The sequence below is a fragment of the Pleurodeles waltl genome, chromosome 4_2, assembly GCF_031143425.1.
Source record: "Pleurodeles waltl isolate 20211129_DDA chromosome 4_2, aPleWal1.hap1.20221129, whole genome shotgun sequence".
NCBI classification, from domain to species: domain Eukaryota; kingdom Metazoa; phylum Chordata; class Amphibia; order Caudata; family Salamandridae; genus Pleurodeles; species Pleurodeles waltl.
The window spans coordinates 465,650,802-465,669,018 of record NC_090443.1 but is presented as its reverse complement, the minus strand read 5'-3'; the positions used below and the strand labels follow the sequence as shown (position 1 = coordinate 465,669,018).

The window sequence follows — 18,217 nt, the reverse complement described above, 5'->3', positions numbered from 1 at the left end:
CCAGGTTGCGGCGGTGATGTTTCCCTGCAGTAGAGCGCTTTTTCAAGCGCAAGGGCACCACAAGGGGCAGCGCTTAGAAGCGCCACTTTTTGATAGAGCAGTGAGGCCCTCCCCGTGCAGAGGATGGCTACAGGGGTCAGGGGCCACAGCACCCTGCCCCTGGGGATCAGGTCCTAAGAAGCAGGTCCACAGGTGGTGGGGAGCCCAGCAACAGGCCAGCGCAAAGAGGGTGCAGGCTAGTGGCAAGTCCTTTGCAGTGACCAAGCAGGTCACAGGTCAGCACAGCAGCAGCAGTCCATGGCGGTCCCTGGTGGGTCCTTCCAGTAATCTGTGTCCAGTTCCAGGTAAGTTCAAAACATCTCCAAATTGTGGGGAAAATTCCCCTGTACTTATAGTCCATTTTTACAGTGTTTTACAATGTTAGGGAGAGGAGGTTCCAGCCAGTTACAACTGGTTCTGGGAATGCCCCCTCTCTCCTTTCAGCACAGGCTCCTAACATCAGTGGGGGGTTAACGACCCTATTGTGTGAGGCCAGGGCACAGCCTTTACAAATGTAGGTGTGCCCCGCCTCTCCCTTCTCTCAGCCCAGGAAGACTATTCAGCATGCAGATGCACCTAGGTGACACCTCCACCCTCCCTGTGTACAGGCTGTCTGAAAAGTATGCACAAAGCCCCAACTGTCACTCTGCCCAGACGTGGATTGGAGTCAAGCTGCAAAACACCAGAATTATAAGCACAGATAAATGCGCACTTTCTAGAAGTGGCATTTCTGTGATAGTAATAAAAAATACACCCACACCAGTAAGCAGTATTTATTATCACCATCACAACCATACCAAACACGCCTACGCTACCCCTCATAAATCAGACAATACCCTTTACACATAAAGCAGGGCATTTCTAATGCAATCCTATGAGAAGGCAGCACTCACAGCAGTGAGACACATAAGTTAGGCTGTTTGTCACTACCAGGACAGGCCATGCAATATGGCACATGTCCTGCCTTTCTACATACATGGCACCCTGCCCATAGGGCTAGCTAGGGCGTACTTTAGGGGTGACTTACATGTAGTAAAAGGGGAGTTCTGGGCCTGGCAAGTAAATTTAGAAGCCAGGTCCCTGTGGCAGAAAACTGCGCACACAGGCCCTGCGCTAGCAGGCCTGAGACAGGTTTGAAAGTCTACTTCAGTGGGTGGCGCAAGCTGCGCTGCAGGCCCACTAGTAGTATTTAATTTACAGGCCCTGGGTATAGAGATACCACTGTACAAGGGACTTATAGGTAAATTAAATATGCCAATTAGGTATAAGCCAATCATACCAACTTTAGATGGGAGAGCACCTGCACTTTAGCACTGGTCAGCAGTGATAAAGTGCTCAGAGTCCTAGAGCCAACAGCGAAAGGTCAGAAAAACCAGGAGGAAGGAGGCAAAAAGACTAGGGATGACCATGCGTATGGCCAAAAGTCCAACACAACCCCCTACCAGCCAAAATCCAGGGGAGAACAATCAATACCTTGATGTACTTTCCTGATTGGGGCGATAGAACAAGGACCCAGGCCCACAACAGCAGGGGCATGTTCCAGTTCTACGCCTTCCTGACTCCACTGGGATCTCTCTGTCAATGCGTCCCAGGCAGCCTAGACCAACCCACGGGGATTCTCTAGCTGCCAATGGCCAGAACCAGGCCCCAGGCCATCTAGGAGCCTCTGGTCTCTGAAACCATAATGAGTGGGGGGCGGTAGCCCCAGGTGCAAAGCAACCTGTCTCCACTCCATTTCCGATCAGTTCAGGGGCTCTACCCTGCCACTGATCTACCAACCTAGGGTCCGCACCCATAGGTTCTACAGGGGCTAGAGGCGAGGCTCTCCTCCCTCTACCCCTCCTTCTAGGATCCCGCCCTCCTCTCCTAGGAGGGGTATCACCAGAATCCACACTTGCCAGGGTGCTAAGTACAGCAGCCCTGCACAACTTTCTCGCCAGCCCAGGATCACTACCTGGCGACTGACCACCCAACCTAGGGACGACACTTGGGTTGCACCGGGGTCCGGGGCGGGCTTCCACCTCCCTGAACCCCACTTCCAGAGTCCTGCGTCTCCCCACCTCGGGAGAAGCCACCAGAAGTTTCACACGGGGGGTGAGCACACTAACCGCCCCCCCCCAACCAGATCAGAGTTTACCCCCTGAACCTGTCTATCTAGTCCAGGGACGACACCCTTAGACTGGACCATTGCCCAGCGAACCAGGACTTCCTTGGGAGCACACCTACCCCCTACCAGATCAGAGTTTACCCCCTGAATCTGGCAATCCAACCCAGAGTCACTACCCTGCGGTTGAACCACTGCCTGGCGCACCAGGACTTCCTTGGGAGCACACGTACTCCCCATCAGGTCAGAGTTTACCCCCTGAACCTGATCATCCAACCCAGAGTCACCACCCTGCGGTTGAATCATTGCCTGGCGCACCAGGACTTCCTGGGGGGCACACCTACCCCCCACCAGGGAAACACCTTCCCCAAGGGCCACACAAGAGTCTGGCTGGCGCAGGTCTCCTGACCTCTGCCCATCTGACAGAGTCTGGATTCCTCCCAGCCCAGAAATGGTCTCACCAAGGTCATTCCTGGGGGGCTCTGCTCTCAGAGCTGACCCCTGACCCTCCAGGTTCTCCACTGGGGCCCGCAGCCCCCTCTCAACCCTATGTCTGGATTTCCGCCTCCTCCGCTGTAGAGCGAGACTACCAGACACCAGGACCGGCGGAACGCTATCACCAGCCACCCGCCTAAGTCCTAATGACAAAATGGGATCCTTCTGAACAGCTGGCCCTACGGCACAGGTTAGGCTCATCTCCTGGCGTTCACTCACGGAACCTTCAGGGGCCTGGGGCGGTATCTTGGGCACCTTGGGCCTCAGCCCAGCCCCATTCCCTCTCCTCAGAGACGGGACATGGGGTCCCTCACCCATCCCAGTCCACTTGGACCTACCTGGGACACTCCATTCCTTTCCCACCACACCTTGTTGGGAAACACCTAGACCACTCTCATTAGGAACACCCCCTAATGTCACACCAGACCCTCTGGTATGCAACCAGAAGTCTGCCTCCTTTGCGAGCTCCCTGGGGTCAGAGAGCTCACACACTGACAAGTGTTGGCGTAACTCTGAAAAACAACAACGAAACAGGTGCTCTCTGAGAATCAGATTAAACAGCCCTTCAAAATTGTTGACTGTGCTACCCTTCACCCATCCATCTAGAGCAATGCAGCAATCCTCCACAAACTCCTCCCAAGACTGGTGGGACAGTTTCTTCCCACCCCTAAACCTTTTTCTGTATTCCTCAGGGGAAAAACCATACTTCACAATCAGTGCGTTCTTCACAGCGGAGTACCCCTCCCTGTCACTCTGTTTTAGAGTCAGTAGGGCATCCCTCCCCTCCTCAGGAATAAAACTCCCTAGGCCAGTTCCCCAATCCTTCTCAGGGATCCTGCGCTCTACCAGAGCCTTCTCATATTCCTTTAACCACTGACGTATGTCACCCCCCTCTTGGAACCTAGGTACCAGATCTATGGGTATGTGAGGAACATCTTCGCTACAGCACTGTACATTGCTGCCACCACTGGACTCCACCTGCAGCGCTGGTGAGTCCAGAACCTTCAGACTGCGCTCTAGAGCGAGTCTTTCTCTGGCAAAGGCCCTCTCTGCCTCTGCCATTCTCTCCTGTACTAAGGCCTTCTCTACCTCAGCCCTTCTCTCCTCAACAGCTAGGCGCGCTAACTGCAACTTCAGGTCCCTCTCTTCCCGCCTATCTCTTAGCTCATAAGGCGTCAAGGAACGAGAGGTAGCCCTGCTTCTTACACTGGACCCAGCAAGGGACTCCCTATCACTGGGGCCTTCCCTGTCAACTGGCGTCCCCAACCGGTCATTCTCACCCTCCTGATCAGTCTCTCTACCACTCTCTAGGGATGAGGTCTGGGAGCCCTCCCATTGGGAACCCTCGCTACACTCAGGATCCTCTGGGTACCCCCTACGCACACTCCCTCCCTGGGTAAATGTCACAAACCTTTCAAAGAAATTCAGAGATCTCCTGAGGTCCCCTTCTACAGGCAGCCCTCTCTCTCTACAGAACCCCTCTAATTCCCCCTGCGTGTAAAACGGCAGGTCCTCTAAATCAAAGGTAAGCCCCATCTTGAAAAGGTACAAATAACTCAACTGTGACAACCACAATACCCAAGCGTGAGAACTGAAAACAGGAAAAATGACCAAAGAGAGAAAGTTAAGAGAAGCCAAACATGTGATGGTCTAAACGCAATCCTTGTAGTGAAATAATGAGTCACAATGGTATTGTGCAAGCGCAAGTCCTATCCTCACCGCTGACTTCCAATGTTAGAAATGGGGTTTCTGGTTGGCTAGGGTATGCACCTCAGCCAGGCAGAACTTACCCACTCTAGTCAGGGCAAGGGAGTTACACGTCCAAGATAACCCCTGCTCACCCCCTTGGTAGCTTGGCACGAGCAGTCAGGCTTAACCCGGAGGCAATGCGTAAAGCGTTCGCACAACACACACATACATGTGACACAATATCCCCACCACAAAGGAAACACAACACCAGATTATATGAAAATATACTGTATTGTACACAACGTAATTATCAGACCAACATCACATAACAGTACTATCCTGCTACCCTAGCAGTTGTCAGAACGTTACACATTAGTTACTCTGCAAACTAGCAGTAGTCACACATAACACACAGGTTACTCAGTATTCTGCAACATAAGCAGTAGTCAGGAAACACGTTATCACATTAGAACACTTGTCATAAGAATATCATAAAACGCCCATAGTAGGAACATTAGAAAACCTATGGCAAGTTAGGGAAACATATTAGCAAGTCATGCCCATAAAAGGAACATGTGCACACATATGTAAAAGCATCATAGTACAGGTAGGCAATACATCATAATTAACCAAGTCTGTAGCAAAAACTCAAATTATGATTCTATTGGTCCGTTTAACAGTACCTGGTAGATGGAAGAGGCACCTCCAGTGCCTAAAATAACCAATGGGGCCCCCGGCGCTCCTCTGCGCAAAACGGGGGCCTCCTGTGAACATTTGGGACTAAGAGGGGCGGCATGCACCCTCTTAGCATTCCTGACGGGCCCCTCCTGGGACCCGTGATCACTGGGGGCCCCCCCGGGCCTTTACCGGCACTCCTGCGGGGGCCAAGGTCACCCAAGACTTGAGCGAGAAGAGGGGGGTGGCACGCACCCCCTCCAATTTGCAATGGGCCCCTCCTGGGGCCCGTGATCTTTAGGAGTTCCCCCCTGGGCCTGCGCTGGCCCTCCAATGCAGGGGGAACCAAAGACAAAAAGCCCCGAAGGGAGGACGAGGCAGCCCGGCGACGCGGGGAACCTCCGATGAGGTTTCCACCCCGCCTAGCCTTGGGCTACCTCAAAGGAGGAGAGCGGGGGCCCAACAAACCTCGGTCCCTCGCTGCACTCCTCCTGGAGTGAACATTGAGCCTGCCGGAGGCTCGCAACCGGCCCAGCTGCACCCGGGGAATCCTGCCCGACCGGCAGGCGACTTCCTCCTCTTTCTCGAGGCTGCGGCAGTGCCGGCCCTAAAGTCAGGGTCTTCTGGTGCCCCGGGGGCGCTCCTCGGAGCGATCCTAGCCCCGGGGGCACCGCTAGGAGCACACTTGCTCCAAGTTGTTTCTGTCGCCGCTTCTTCGTGCCCCGAGGGCACCGAAGCCAGCGCGTCTCCGACGTGCAGAAATAACGAGGAAACCCGGGCTGCAGCGGTGAATCTCGGCCACAACAATGCGCTTTTTAAAAGCGCTTTTGCATAAAATAGAGCCCAGGTTGCGGCGGTGATGTTTCCCTGCAGTAGAGCGCTTTTTCAAGCGCAAAGGCACCACAAGGGGCAGCGCTTAGAAGCGCCACTTTTTGATAGAGCAGTGAGGCCCTCCCCGTGCAGAGGATGGCTACAGGGGTCAGGGGCCACAGCACCCTGCCCCTGGGGATCAGGTCCTAAGAAGCAGGTCCACAGGTGGTGGGGAGCCCAGCAACAGGCCAGCGCAAAGAGGGTGCAGGCTAGTGGCAAGTCCTTTGCAGTGACCAAGCAGGTCACAGGTCAGCACAGCAGCAGCAGTCCATGGCGGTCCCTGGTGGGTCCTTCCAGTAATCTGTGTCCAGTTCCAGGTAAGTTCAAAACATCTCCAAATTGTGGGGAAAATTCCCCTGTACTTATAGTCCATTTTTACAGTGTTTTACAATGATAGGGAGAGGAGGTTCCAGCCAATTACAACTGGTTCTGGGAGTGCCCCCTCTCTCCTTTCAGCACAGGCTCCAAACATCAGTGGGGGGTTAACGACCCTATTGTGTGAGGCCAGGGCACAGCCTTTACAAATGTAGGTGTGCCCCGCCTCTCCCTTCTCTCAGCCCAGGAAGACTATTCAGCATGCAGATGCACCTAGGTGACACCTCCACCCTCCCTGTGTACAGGCTGTCTGAAAAGTATGCACAAAGCCCCAACTGTCACTCTGCCCAGAAGTGGATTGGAGTCAAGCTGCAAAACACCAGAATTATAAGCACAGATAAATGCGCACTTTCTAGAAGTGGCATTTCTGTGATAGTAATAAAAAATACACCCACACCAGTAAGCAGTATTTATTATCACCATCACAACCATACCAAACACGCCTACGCTACCCCTCATAAATCAGACAATACCCTTTACACATAAAGCAGGGCATTTCTAATGCAATCCTATGAGAAGGCAGCACTCACAGCAGTGAGACACCTAAGTTAGGCTGTTTGTCACTACCAGGACAGGCCATGCAATATGGCACATGTCCTGCCTTTCTACATACATGGCACCCTGCCCATAGGGCTAGCTAGGGCGTACTTTAGGGGTGACTTACATGTAGTAAAAGGGGAGTTCTGGGCCTGGCAAGTAAATTTAGAAGCCAGGTCCCTGTGGCAGAAAACTGCGCACACAGGCCCTGCGCTAGCAGGCCTGAGACAGGTTTGAAAGTCTACTTCAGTGGGTGGCGCAAGCAGCGCTGCAGGCCCACTAGTAGTATTTAATTTACAGGCCCTGGGTATAGAGATACCACTGTACAAGGGACTTATAGGTAAATTAAATATGCCAATTAGGTATAAGCCAATCATACCAACTTTAGATGGGAGAGCACCTGCACTTTAGCACTGGTCAGCAGTGATAAAGTGCTCAGAGTCCTAGATCCAACAGCAAAAGGTCAGAAAAACCAGGAGGAAGGAGGCAAAAAGACTAGGGATGACCATGCGTATGGCCAAAAGTCCAACATTTAGGAATATGTGCATCGAGCTGTAATAATGTTTGGGGGTAGGTCAATACTGGTGTAAATGGGTACACATCTGATACACAAATCTGACAGCTTGTGTAAAACCATGGCAGTAGCTCTCTGGCTGGTGCATTAATGTTTACCACTCACACAAGGATCTGCAGGATGGTAACCTGGACAGAGCCATTTGGGCGCTACATGGACAAGTTATATTCTGGTCACCTCCCCCCCTGGCAGTAATGGATTGGATTAGATTGATTAACATGGTGACACTCTCTCATTTATTATATTATTTTAGTAATCTTCAATTAGTCATTACTCTCTCTGTTTTTTTTTTAAGATCTCAAAAAGTTTCTAAGTAGCTTACTTTGAGTTGCAGAATGCCCTGGGTGGCTTTATCTACCCTGAAATTACCCACAGAGGTGGGGGGAAGGCTAGGCCTCCCAGATTTTGAGCAATATTATTTAGCTGCTCAGCTGCAGTGGATGTCTCAATAGTTGCTTTTCTGAATCAGTGTTCCTTGGTCCCAATAAGGACAACTCTCTTCTCTCTTTAATGTGTCCCTCCAAATGCCCATGGACACACTTTTCCACACTGGTCTGTACAGTCTTGTCCTATGTTAACCAAACACAAGCATTACAAGGCTGGTTACGAGCGCCCTATGCCCCTGCGCTTCTCCTGCTTGGTTCCCCCACCCACATAGGATGGATTCAGTCCGGTCAGGTTTGTTCTTGGGCTAACTTGAGTCTGCCTACACTGGCATAACTATTTATGTATGGTGAATTATTTGATGTTTGCTATGCTTGTGGCAGACTATAATGTTCCTCGTGACCAATCTCTCACCTATGAATAGATCAAACGTGTACTCCAACATCTATTTCAAACTCAATTATTGGACCCTATCGCTCAAGAGGTATATTAGATTCTGTAAACTATGAGAGATGGTAGTAGATTGAACAAATGATTCTAGGGAGCCTATTTACATCACTAGGCTCATTTCAGAACATCCCTTTGGAAATCTTGGGAGAAAGACTTGGCATTTATGATGCTAAATGGCATAAAATATTGGGGTATCTCATAAAGGGCCTGATTTTGACCCTGGCGGACGGCGGAGGCCGTCCGCCAAGGTACCGCCGCTGAATCACCGCACCGCGGTCAAAAGACCGCGGCGGCCATTTAGACATTTCCTCTGGGCCGGCGGGCGCTCTCCAAAAGAGCGCCCGCCGGCCCAGAGGAAATGCCCCTGCAACGAGGACGCCGGCTCAGAATTGAGCCGGCGTAGTTGCAGGGGTGCGACGGGTGCAGTTTGCACCCGTCGCGTATTTCAGTGTCTGCTTAGCAGACACTGAAATACTTTGCGGGGCCCTCTTACGGGGGCCCCTGCCGTGCCCATGCCATTGGCATGGGCACGGCAGGCCCGCGGCACCCCCTAGCGCCATCCTGTTCCTGGCGGTTGGATGGCGGTAGGAGGTGTCAGAATCCCCCATGGCGGCGCAGCAAGCTGCGCCGCCATGGGGGATTCTAAGGGCAGCGGTAAACCGGCGGGAGACCGCCGGTTTGCCTCTTCTGACCGCGGCTGAACCGCCGCGGTCAGAATGCCCTGCAGGGCACCGCTGGCCTGTCGGCGGTGCTCCCGCCGACCCTGGCCCCGGCGGTCTTAGACCGCCGGGGTCAGAATGACCCCCAAAGTGTGATGCAACACCCGGTTTAAATGTATCCAATTGAATATCCTGAACTGGGTATTGCTGACTCCTAAATGTATTAAAATTTACCGTGAACCAGATTCAAAGTGCCCCCGATGTCAGTTGACAAAGGCCGTCTTACTACATATGCTTTAGTCTTGCAGCTGCCCAGTCCCCTTTTGGGCCAAGGTTATAGGGTATATTTCTCTTCCATAGGTCATCCATTAGCGAATTCCTTTAAGGTTGTTCTGTTAGGACTGTTTCCGCCCACAAAATCGAAAAAGCCTCCACGAAATAAGTGGATTTTTCTTTGTTGTTTGTTAAACGAAACATCACAATCCACTGGAATGGTTAGTTTCCCCGTCTATGGATACATGGAGAACAGTTCTCCCCTCGACGAACGGACGGATTTGAGGAAGTGTTTAATAGCACAGTCCTGACATCTCCTGGCGGAAATGAACTAATGGCAAAAACGATGTTCGCCCTCCATAAATACCTGCAATCTTATTGCGGTTTGCCTTTATGTAAGTATAGGCCCATATAATTTGTGTCTATCCTTTACGCTGTGAACGAATTGTAGTGCCTCTCATTACTTTCCTTTTGGAACAGCTTTTACACGAAGGGCTTATGCCTGATGCAGGCATAATGTAACGCAAAGGTCTACAGAGTGGCACAATGCATGCAGCCTGTATACAAGGCACGGGGATTTCGGCCTCGATGGCCCACATTAACGTCAAAAACAATTACAGTAATGTGGCGCAAGGTGGCGCTAGGGCACTACAAATATGCCCTTTAGAACATAAATAAAAAGCAGTATTTAAAGCTAGTGTAATGATTGTTAAATAAATTGCTTTTTTTATAACACCTGCTAAGTAACTCTGTTTTGGAAAACACAAAAAAATCACCTCCCACCGTTTTCAGGCGACCCTCTCTAAAAACTGGGACATAAAGTACATTTCCCGAAATCTGCCAAACAGCTGGTGGAAAACCCGGACTGTCCCGGCAAATCCGGGACGCCTGCTCACCGTACATAAAAGTAAAATGCTCGGAGTGGGAGGCCCAGCAGTCCGCTGGGTTGGTAAAGGTCCAGTTAGTTGCCACATGAAGAGGACGGCCATTGGCTTAGAGATCCCTGCCAGTCTGACATGGTTCTGCATGCTTAGAGTGCATCTATTCGCTTGGAGGCAGACCCACTGTAGGTTGGCAATTGCCCTTTATTATTGGCTCCGACACTTGGCATTCTTTTTTTTTCCCCAGACAACCTCCCAAAGTTTGTTTCAGAAAAAAAAAAAAAACGTCTGTTTTGAGCAGGGAGATTTCTCCCTGTCTGCACATTAGGACTAATGTTTGGTATCCTCTGTCCCGGTGCCCTTGACCATCATACCTCATAAGACTGACATGGGAATGGAAAATGTGTGATGGCACACAGTGGTAAAAAATGTGGGCTGGCCAACACTATGACCTGATGGATTTTCACCAGCAGAGCAGGCTTCTGTGGTGGGAAACATAGCGGTTCTCTCAGCTCTAAATAAGGCAGATAAACTCAGGTTTAACGGGGTCAGAGAAATGACAATTTAGAGCAACTCTCCTGTTCTTCCAAACCCTAAATGATCAAGGTAGGCTAAAAAAAACATTTTTAAGTATGTGTTCTGCAGGGGAGTGAATGAAGCACCAGGATTTGCTTTCTCCAAGTCACCACCTCATGTTATCATTTATAATATTTGAGACTATAATATATGGCACAATTCCTCCAAAAGTGTTTGTTTTACAGGTATGAGACATGAAAGTTTGCATATCTGCATTACTAAACCAAAACAACAGAAATAAATATATACACATCGCTGGAAAATTATAGTATCGTGTATGGTCACCAGTTATATTCAATTTGTGAAACTAGCAACAAACCTTCCAATGGTCCATTAATCATAAATACAATGATATATTCACTTTGGTGCATCGAAGAAGTTCAACTTTTAGGCCTGCTGCATTGAATTATAAGGCCTTCAACGAGATAAGAGGGCCAGAGCAACTGGCAACCCATTATTTCCTAATTGCTCTTTAAATGCACCAGGGAATGGAAATTAATTATTTGTTTTGGGAAAATATCCCCGCAAGCATGAGCGAGGTGCTCCACTGACTCTCCTTTTAATCTTTGCATTCATTGATTTTCACTCTTCACATCACTGACTTACCTAGTTCTCTTCTTTGCTATGTACAGCATTTCTGTTTCCTTTTTTATTTACTACTTATAGCAATTCTTTTCCAAACCATCTTTCATTCCCTGAAAACAACCTTTCAGCTCTCCAAGCAGGTACAATGAACCGATACACTAAAACTTACCATCTTTCATTGGCTCTAGGCTAACATGCAGCGTGAAGCCATCACACTTTATTGCTTCAGGAGTCGGAAGAGCTCTGTACACTGTCATCAACTGTCGTACATGAAAGAGAAAAGTTCGAAAGGTTAGAATGACACAGCCTTTACTGAACGAATGAAGAATGAGAACTTTCAACAAGCACTAGCAAAGCCAGTGCTTGTTGGTTGCAGCTACTGGCTTTTCAATCCTTGGAAAATGCATGGTCGGCTAGTATGGAATGATATTTTCCAAACTTTCAAGATGGCCATCACATTGCATGTAGACACATTGTGGCCTATCCTGCAAGAATAGAAAAAAATGATTGAGGATGGCCAAATATTCAAATCCATACTTGCAGGATGACCCCCACGTTATGTCTATATGCAACGTGACAGACATCTTCGAAGTATAGAACATGCAATTTCAAGATTGATGGCTGCAGCTATTGGTTTCGCCAGTGCAAACTTACCAGCCAAGCCAATAGTGGAGCGTGGTGGTCAGTGGAAAGAAAAACTGGCAAGGGAGGAGAGACAAAGAGACATGGAATCACAGCATTTGTCCATGTTGGAGAGAGAAATAATGAGACAGTGGAAAGGGAGGCAGGAATAGAGAGTGACTGAGGTGAAGAAGAGATAGAGAGACTGGAAGGGAGGGCGAGGACAAGAGATTGAGGAGTGCATGAGAAAAGAAAGCAGAAGGAGCGGGATGTGCAGTCTCATGGCATGGTAAATTACAAATGCTAGACAAAATGGAAAAATTGTTCTCAGATCTCAGCAGTGAAAGGACAGGCTGAACCAATGATAAACAAGGGTGGATTCTAAATAAACCATCAAATCAGGAGCAAGGAACTGAAATAGACAAGAACGCTATCCAGTCATGAACAAGGGGTAGACCCAATAACGACTCTAGGTATATGCTAAAAGTATTGTTTGAAGTTCTGTCTGTAACAGACAAATAAAGTTGGCCATACTGACACCACAAAAAATACTAAGCGGTTCCAAACCTTCCATCCTTAAAAGCCTTCACCACCAACATACACTTAATTGGCCCCTTCCAGCAAGTCTTCATGGTACGTCAAAGACTGAAGTCTTCAGTGAGGGTCTTATCTTATCAGGGTTTTTGGGTGCACTAATTCTGTGTAGCTACTATGTTGCCATTTCTCTCACACCACCTTGTCCAGAGAGGCAAAAAGGAGATTTTCAGCGGCAAGTGAACGCTGTGGCGCACCTGTTTCAGAAACTAGCTCAGGTTTAAATTACATTTAAAAAAGCCAGAAAATGGTAGAACAGTGCAAGACAAAGTAAACATGTGGAAAAGCAGGCGAAGGACTATAAGGTAAATTAACTACAGCACTTCAAAACAATTGAAAGAGTAAACATCACAAGGCTTCTGTACCAAGAAATTAATACTTGTTTACACACCCTTATACAGATGTTCCTAAATTGTAAGCCTTGCATACAGTCAAAAGATCTGTTGTGGATCATACGAAAACTAACAGTGGGCTTTGGGCTACCTCATTGCTTACATTTTGTTCACTTCTACTCACTATCATTTTCTTGCTTCTTATTTGATGGCTTTCCTACATCATCATGTGTTGGCCCCTATCCTGGAACATAGCTTCCTTATCATCCTTTTGATTAGATGATGTATCATTCCACTGCTCACCTTCAGTGAACTACTTTTTTCTTTCAGCATTCTGTTAGAGTGCATGTCCTTTCTTGGGCTCTCCCTTGTGTCCTGCTTTGCTTCTTCAATACTCACCTCCCTCTTGTGCTCCAGGTTGCTCCTTCCTCCCCCCACTTCCTGCTCACCACTGTTTCTCCCAGCCTGACATCCTCTTGCCACTCTTGGTGCTCCCCCTGTGGTGACTTCTCCACCAGTCCCCCCATTGCTCCCCCACACCTCCAGTTGTGGACCTTTAAAAAGGTAATTTTTAGTTTTTTACAACTTTTCTAGGACCAGGTAGCTGCCAATATCCAGGGTGCTCCATTTTGTCTTTTTGTTTTTACTGCACTAAATGTGTCTTGCAGTATACTCATGCATGCATAGTGAAGTATACATAATCATATGTCATCATGCTGTGCACTATAGTGTCAACATGAATATGCTCACATGCGCACATAGCTGCCACCTCGCTCTTTTGCCTTTGCCTATGCTTGATGTTCATAAAGGAACATAGCCTAACTTTTCCTCTGGTTGCTATTTCATCCTTGGTCAGCTAGTTTTCAACCACACTTGGACTGTACTTAGTAACTGGTTGACACTGCTTGAAGCAACAATGGAGGCATTACATGTGACAATAAAATTACATAATTTGAAGCAAGGTGATTTGCCCACCTAGAGAGTTTGGTCAAGCGGTCATCTGGAATGAGAACTTTTGTCTTCTGTTACAACCGTTGACAATTAAGTCACAAGCTGAGGCGTCTGATCTTCCAATATAAAGTAAAAGAAACAAGATGCTCCTACTGCACAATGCATGATAGACAATATGAGATGGCCATGGTTTCCATTTTCTTCTTCACAATTGAAATAACTTCTAGAATACAGCATGCAGCTCACTTACCGCTAAGCTACCTGTTCCCGTACCCGTAACTTTGACTTTGATGTCTTTGTTAGCGGCGACCTGTAAGAGGGAGGTTAGGGGTGGAAAATTCAGTAAGTTCTAAAAGTGCATTGAAATAGGAACGGATGGTTCAGCTTCATGTAAATGTTGATTGTAACATTATAAATTAATTAAGTTATAAATAGGCCGGGACGAAGTTCACGTAATTTCCTCTAACGATATGACCAAAACATTGCACAATTTTACATATTATTACATGAAATTTTGGTCTAGCATCGCACCTCACGTATTAGCGTTAAATTAGTTGGGCCACTTTGAAAACTAGGACATTTTTTTTCTAAAAAAAAATCAATATCGCCAGTCACACATTTGGGGCCGTATTTATACTCCGTTTGCGCCGAATTTGCGTCGTTTTTTTCGACGCAAATTCGACGCTAAACTAACGCCAACTAACGCCATATTTATACTATGGCGTTAGAGGCGAATAGCGCCAAAGTTCCCGGAATGTGCGTCATTTTTTAGCGTGAACCCCTTCCTTGCGTTAATAATATGCAAGGGAGGCGTTCCCGTCTAAAAAATGACTCCCAGGCCTTTACGTGGTATTTATACTCCCGGGCAAAAGAGACGCCCGGGAGTGGGCGTGGCTAAAAACGGCGCATTTGCGCCGCTTTTTAACGCCTGGGTCAGGCATGGCGTTAAGGGACAAGTGGGCTCAAAATGAGCCCAGAGTGCCCTCCCCTGCCCCCAGGGACCCCCCCTGCCACCCTTGCCCACCCCAGGAGGACACCCAAGGCTGGAGGGACCCACCCCAGGGACATTCAGGTAAGTTCAGGTAAGTATTTTTTTTTTTTTTTTTAATAATTTTTTTTGGCATAGGGGGGCCTGATTTGTGCCCCCCTACATGCCACTATGCCCAATGACCATGCCCAGGGGACAGAAGTCCCCTGGGCATGGCCATTGGGCAAGGGGGCATGACTCCTATCTTTACAATGATAGGAGTCATGTTGATGGGGGATGGGCGTCGAAAATAAATGGCGCAAGTCGGGTTACGATGATTTTTTCGACGTAACCTGACTTGCCCCATTTTAAGACGCCCATGCGCCATTTTCCCCCTACGCCGGCGCTGTCTGGTGTACGTGGTTTTTCTCGCGCACACCAGGCAGCGCCGGTCTGCTTGCGCCGGCTAACGCCATTCAATAAATACGGCGCCCGCATGGCGCTTCAGAATGGCGTTAGCCGGCGCAAAACTTTTTGACGCTAAACTGCGTTAGCGCAGTTTAGCGTCAAAAAGTATAAATATGGGCCTTGGTTTCTGTGCGTTCTTTCCATGCTTCCACAGTAGGAATTTTACTCGCCCCAAATCTCACTTAGATGATGTGGGATAATGAAATAGTCTCAGGAATTTCAAAATGATGCAAATTACAGCTGATTATACTGGCGTAAATGTAATTTCGCCTGGGTTTAATTATAAACAAGTATAAAGCAGGTTATCAAGGGAAGACGATTGAGGAGTATCTAAAGAAAATATAGTTATGAAAGATTTCCGTAGAAAGCAAAGTTTAATTAAAAAACATACTGAAGGAACTTTTTCCTGATTAAATCATTTGCCTACAGAGCGATAATAACATGCAATAGGCAAATGTATTTACCGTGTATTTTCCACATCTAACTGATAGTAGCTGACATGGGCCGCATTATAAAATGGCTAATGTTGGTTGCCATATTCTTTCTTGTTATGTAGTCTCCTTTTTTTCTCATTTCAGGAGAAAAGCTCTACCAGCAACTTTATCGATGCAACTTTTATTTCCCCTTTTCCAATGTGAATTTTTAACTTTAGGCAATCCTCGAAGCACACAGTAATGAGCAACTGGTAGAAAGAACATCTTTGGAATGAATGTATCGTCTTATGGCGTAGATACCTGAAGAGCGAAGAGCGAAGGACACTCAGAACAGATTTCATAGTGCTTTAGCTTGTGAAAATAATGCATTCGTCTTATCATTATGTACTTTAACTTGATTGGTCCCCTTCATGGGAACTGTATGTAGGTGAAGCAAACCGATTAAATGGGTATTTTAAACTAACGCAAAGTAGATGCAGACGCCTTTCTCCCTTTTCAGGGGAAACTTTGCCCAACCCTTAGCTGTTGCCTTTCTTAGGCTTTACATGCCGACACACCTTTTATCCTGATTTCTCACAAACTTTCCTGATTTCTTCTCTAGCTTAGTAGTTCAAGGTGTTGCCTTTATGGGAAAGCTGATTTTACTCTTTTAATTGAGAAAACTTTTAACAGTTTGCCTTTTTTCTTATTATTTGATTTGCTTTGAATTATTTTGACCAATGCGTTCAAGTGTTGCCCATTAAATTACAACTAATGTAATGATATGAGCTTGTAACTTTGAAAATCCTTCAATAAGCCTTTATGGTTTGAATCTCTAATACTCTCTGTCTTCATTGTAAAGCATAATGTGCTTCACCTCTTTGAACTGTATTTATTGCAATGTCTAGCCTCAAACAGAACTAAAGATCCATTGGAGGGAGCTGAGTCTGAACATAAATCTGTTCCAACATTTGCACGGTGCAAAGTGCGCATTCAAAACCTGAGAACTAAATGGAGGAGACAAGCCAATTGACGCAAGGCAGTAACATTGAAATGTTGCACATAAAAAGAACAAATGTAGTGGCCAACTGCCAATGTTTTTGTGGACACAAAAGTACTGTGCTTAAATCCTTTGTGTATAGAACTTTAGACACAAGAATTGTACACACAGTGGAAGCCCTTTTATCCCTTTTACAGATAATTATGGTCACAAACTTATAAATTCTTTAAAAATTCTAATGACCTGCTTGAAGGACTGGAAGCAAAACGTTGGGCCAACGATGGTGACGTCATCGGGAGGCAAGGGGAAGGGCTCAGGAGGCAATTTAAACCTGCGCTCCCCTGTACCAGACCTCTTCTCTTCCCGCATGCCCAGGCTAGGTCTTGAGGATCGCCTCTTTAACTTGTGTGCAAGCAACTGCAGGATATTGGGTACATCGCACTGGTCTGTCAGTTCATGATGCACTAGTCTATCAGCAATTACATTAGCAAACTGTACATAGTCACCTTTATTTTCTCACTATGTTAAATGAAGTGCTAAGGGGCAAGTACAACAACGCATTATTTATCGCAGTTGCCTGAAATGTCACTTCCACCACTTTTCCTAAGGAGAGGCTTGAGTAATACTTCCAGAGTTGCAAGGGCATTATGGGCCTGATTATGACCCTGGCGGACGGCGGAGGCCGTCCGCCAAGGTACCGCCGCTGAATGACCGCACCGCGGTCAAAAGACCGCAGCGGCCATTTAGACATTTCCTCTGGGCCGGCGGGCGCTCTCCAAAAGAGCGCCCGCCGGCCCAGAGGAAATGCCCCTGCAACGAGGACGCCGGCTCAGAATTGAGCCGGAGGAGTTGCAGGGGTGCGACGGGTGCAGTTGCACCCGTCGCGTATTTCAGTGTCTGCTTAGCAGACACTGAAATGCTTTGCGGGGCCCTCTTACGGGGGCCCCGCGACACCCCCTACCGCCATCATGTTCCTGGCGGGCGAACCGCCAGGAACAGGATGGCGGTAGGGGGTGTCAGAATCCCCCATGGCGGCGCAGCATGAGGGATTCTAAGGGCAGCGGTAAACCGGCGGGAGACCGGCGGTTTGCCTCTTCTGACCGCGGCCGAACCGCCGCGGTCAGAATTGAGCCGGCGGAGTTGCAGGGGTGCGACGGGTGCAGTTGCACCCGTCGCGTATTTCAGTGTCTGCTTAGCAGACACTGAAATGCTTTGCGGGGCCCTCTTACGGGGGCCCCTGCCGTGCCCATGCCATTGGCATGGGCACGGCAGGGGCTCCAGGGGCCCCGCGACACCCCCTACCGCCATCCTGTTCCTGGCGGGCGAACCGCCAGGAACAGGATGGCGGTAGGGGGTGTCAGAATCCCCCATGGCGGCGCAGCATGAGGGATTCTAAGGGCAGCGGTAAACCGGCGGGAGACTGCCGGTTTGCCTCTTCTGACCGCGGCCGAACCGCCGCGGTCAGAATGCCCTGCGGAGCACCGCCGGCCTGTCGGCGGTGCTCCCGCCGACCCTGGCGGGGTCAGAATCACCCCCTATATGTCTGGTCTGGAGCTTATTGTAAGGCACATCATTTTATAAGTTTTGGTGTAACCATGGATTCTATTGGCCAACAAACATGCACAAACATCAGGTGGCACTTCAGCTTGTGCTAGGAGTTAGTTCCAGTCTCACCACATTGAAGGATGTCTCAAGGAGATGGTAA

General features: G+C 48.5%; 1 protein-coding gene across 1 annotated transcript in view; it reads right to left on the bottom strand.

Annotated features, from left to right (window-relative positions):
• Positions 1-18,217, bottom strand: part of LOC138292914 (complement C3-like) — a 2,405,892-nt gene that overhangs the window by 532,496 nt on the left and 1,855,179 nt on the right. Inside the window, exons 31-32 of the mRNA XM_069231788.1 lie at positions 13,915-13,974; positions 11,336-11,426 (exon numbers count right to left, since the gene is read on the bottom strand). Coding sequence (XP_069087889.1) covers positions 11,336-11,426; positions 13,915-13,974 — 151 coding nt within the window. The remainder of the gene's footprint in view (positions 1-11,335; positions 11,427-13,914; positions 13,975-18,217) is intronic.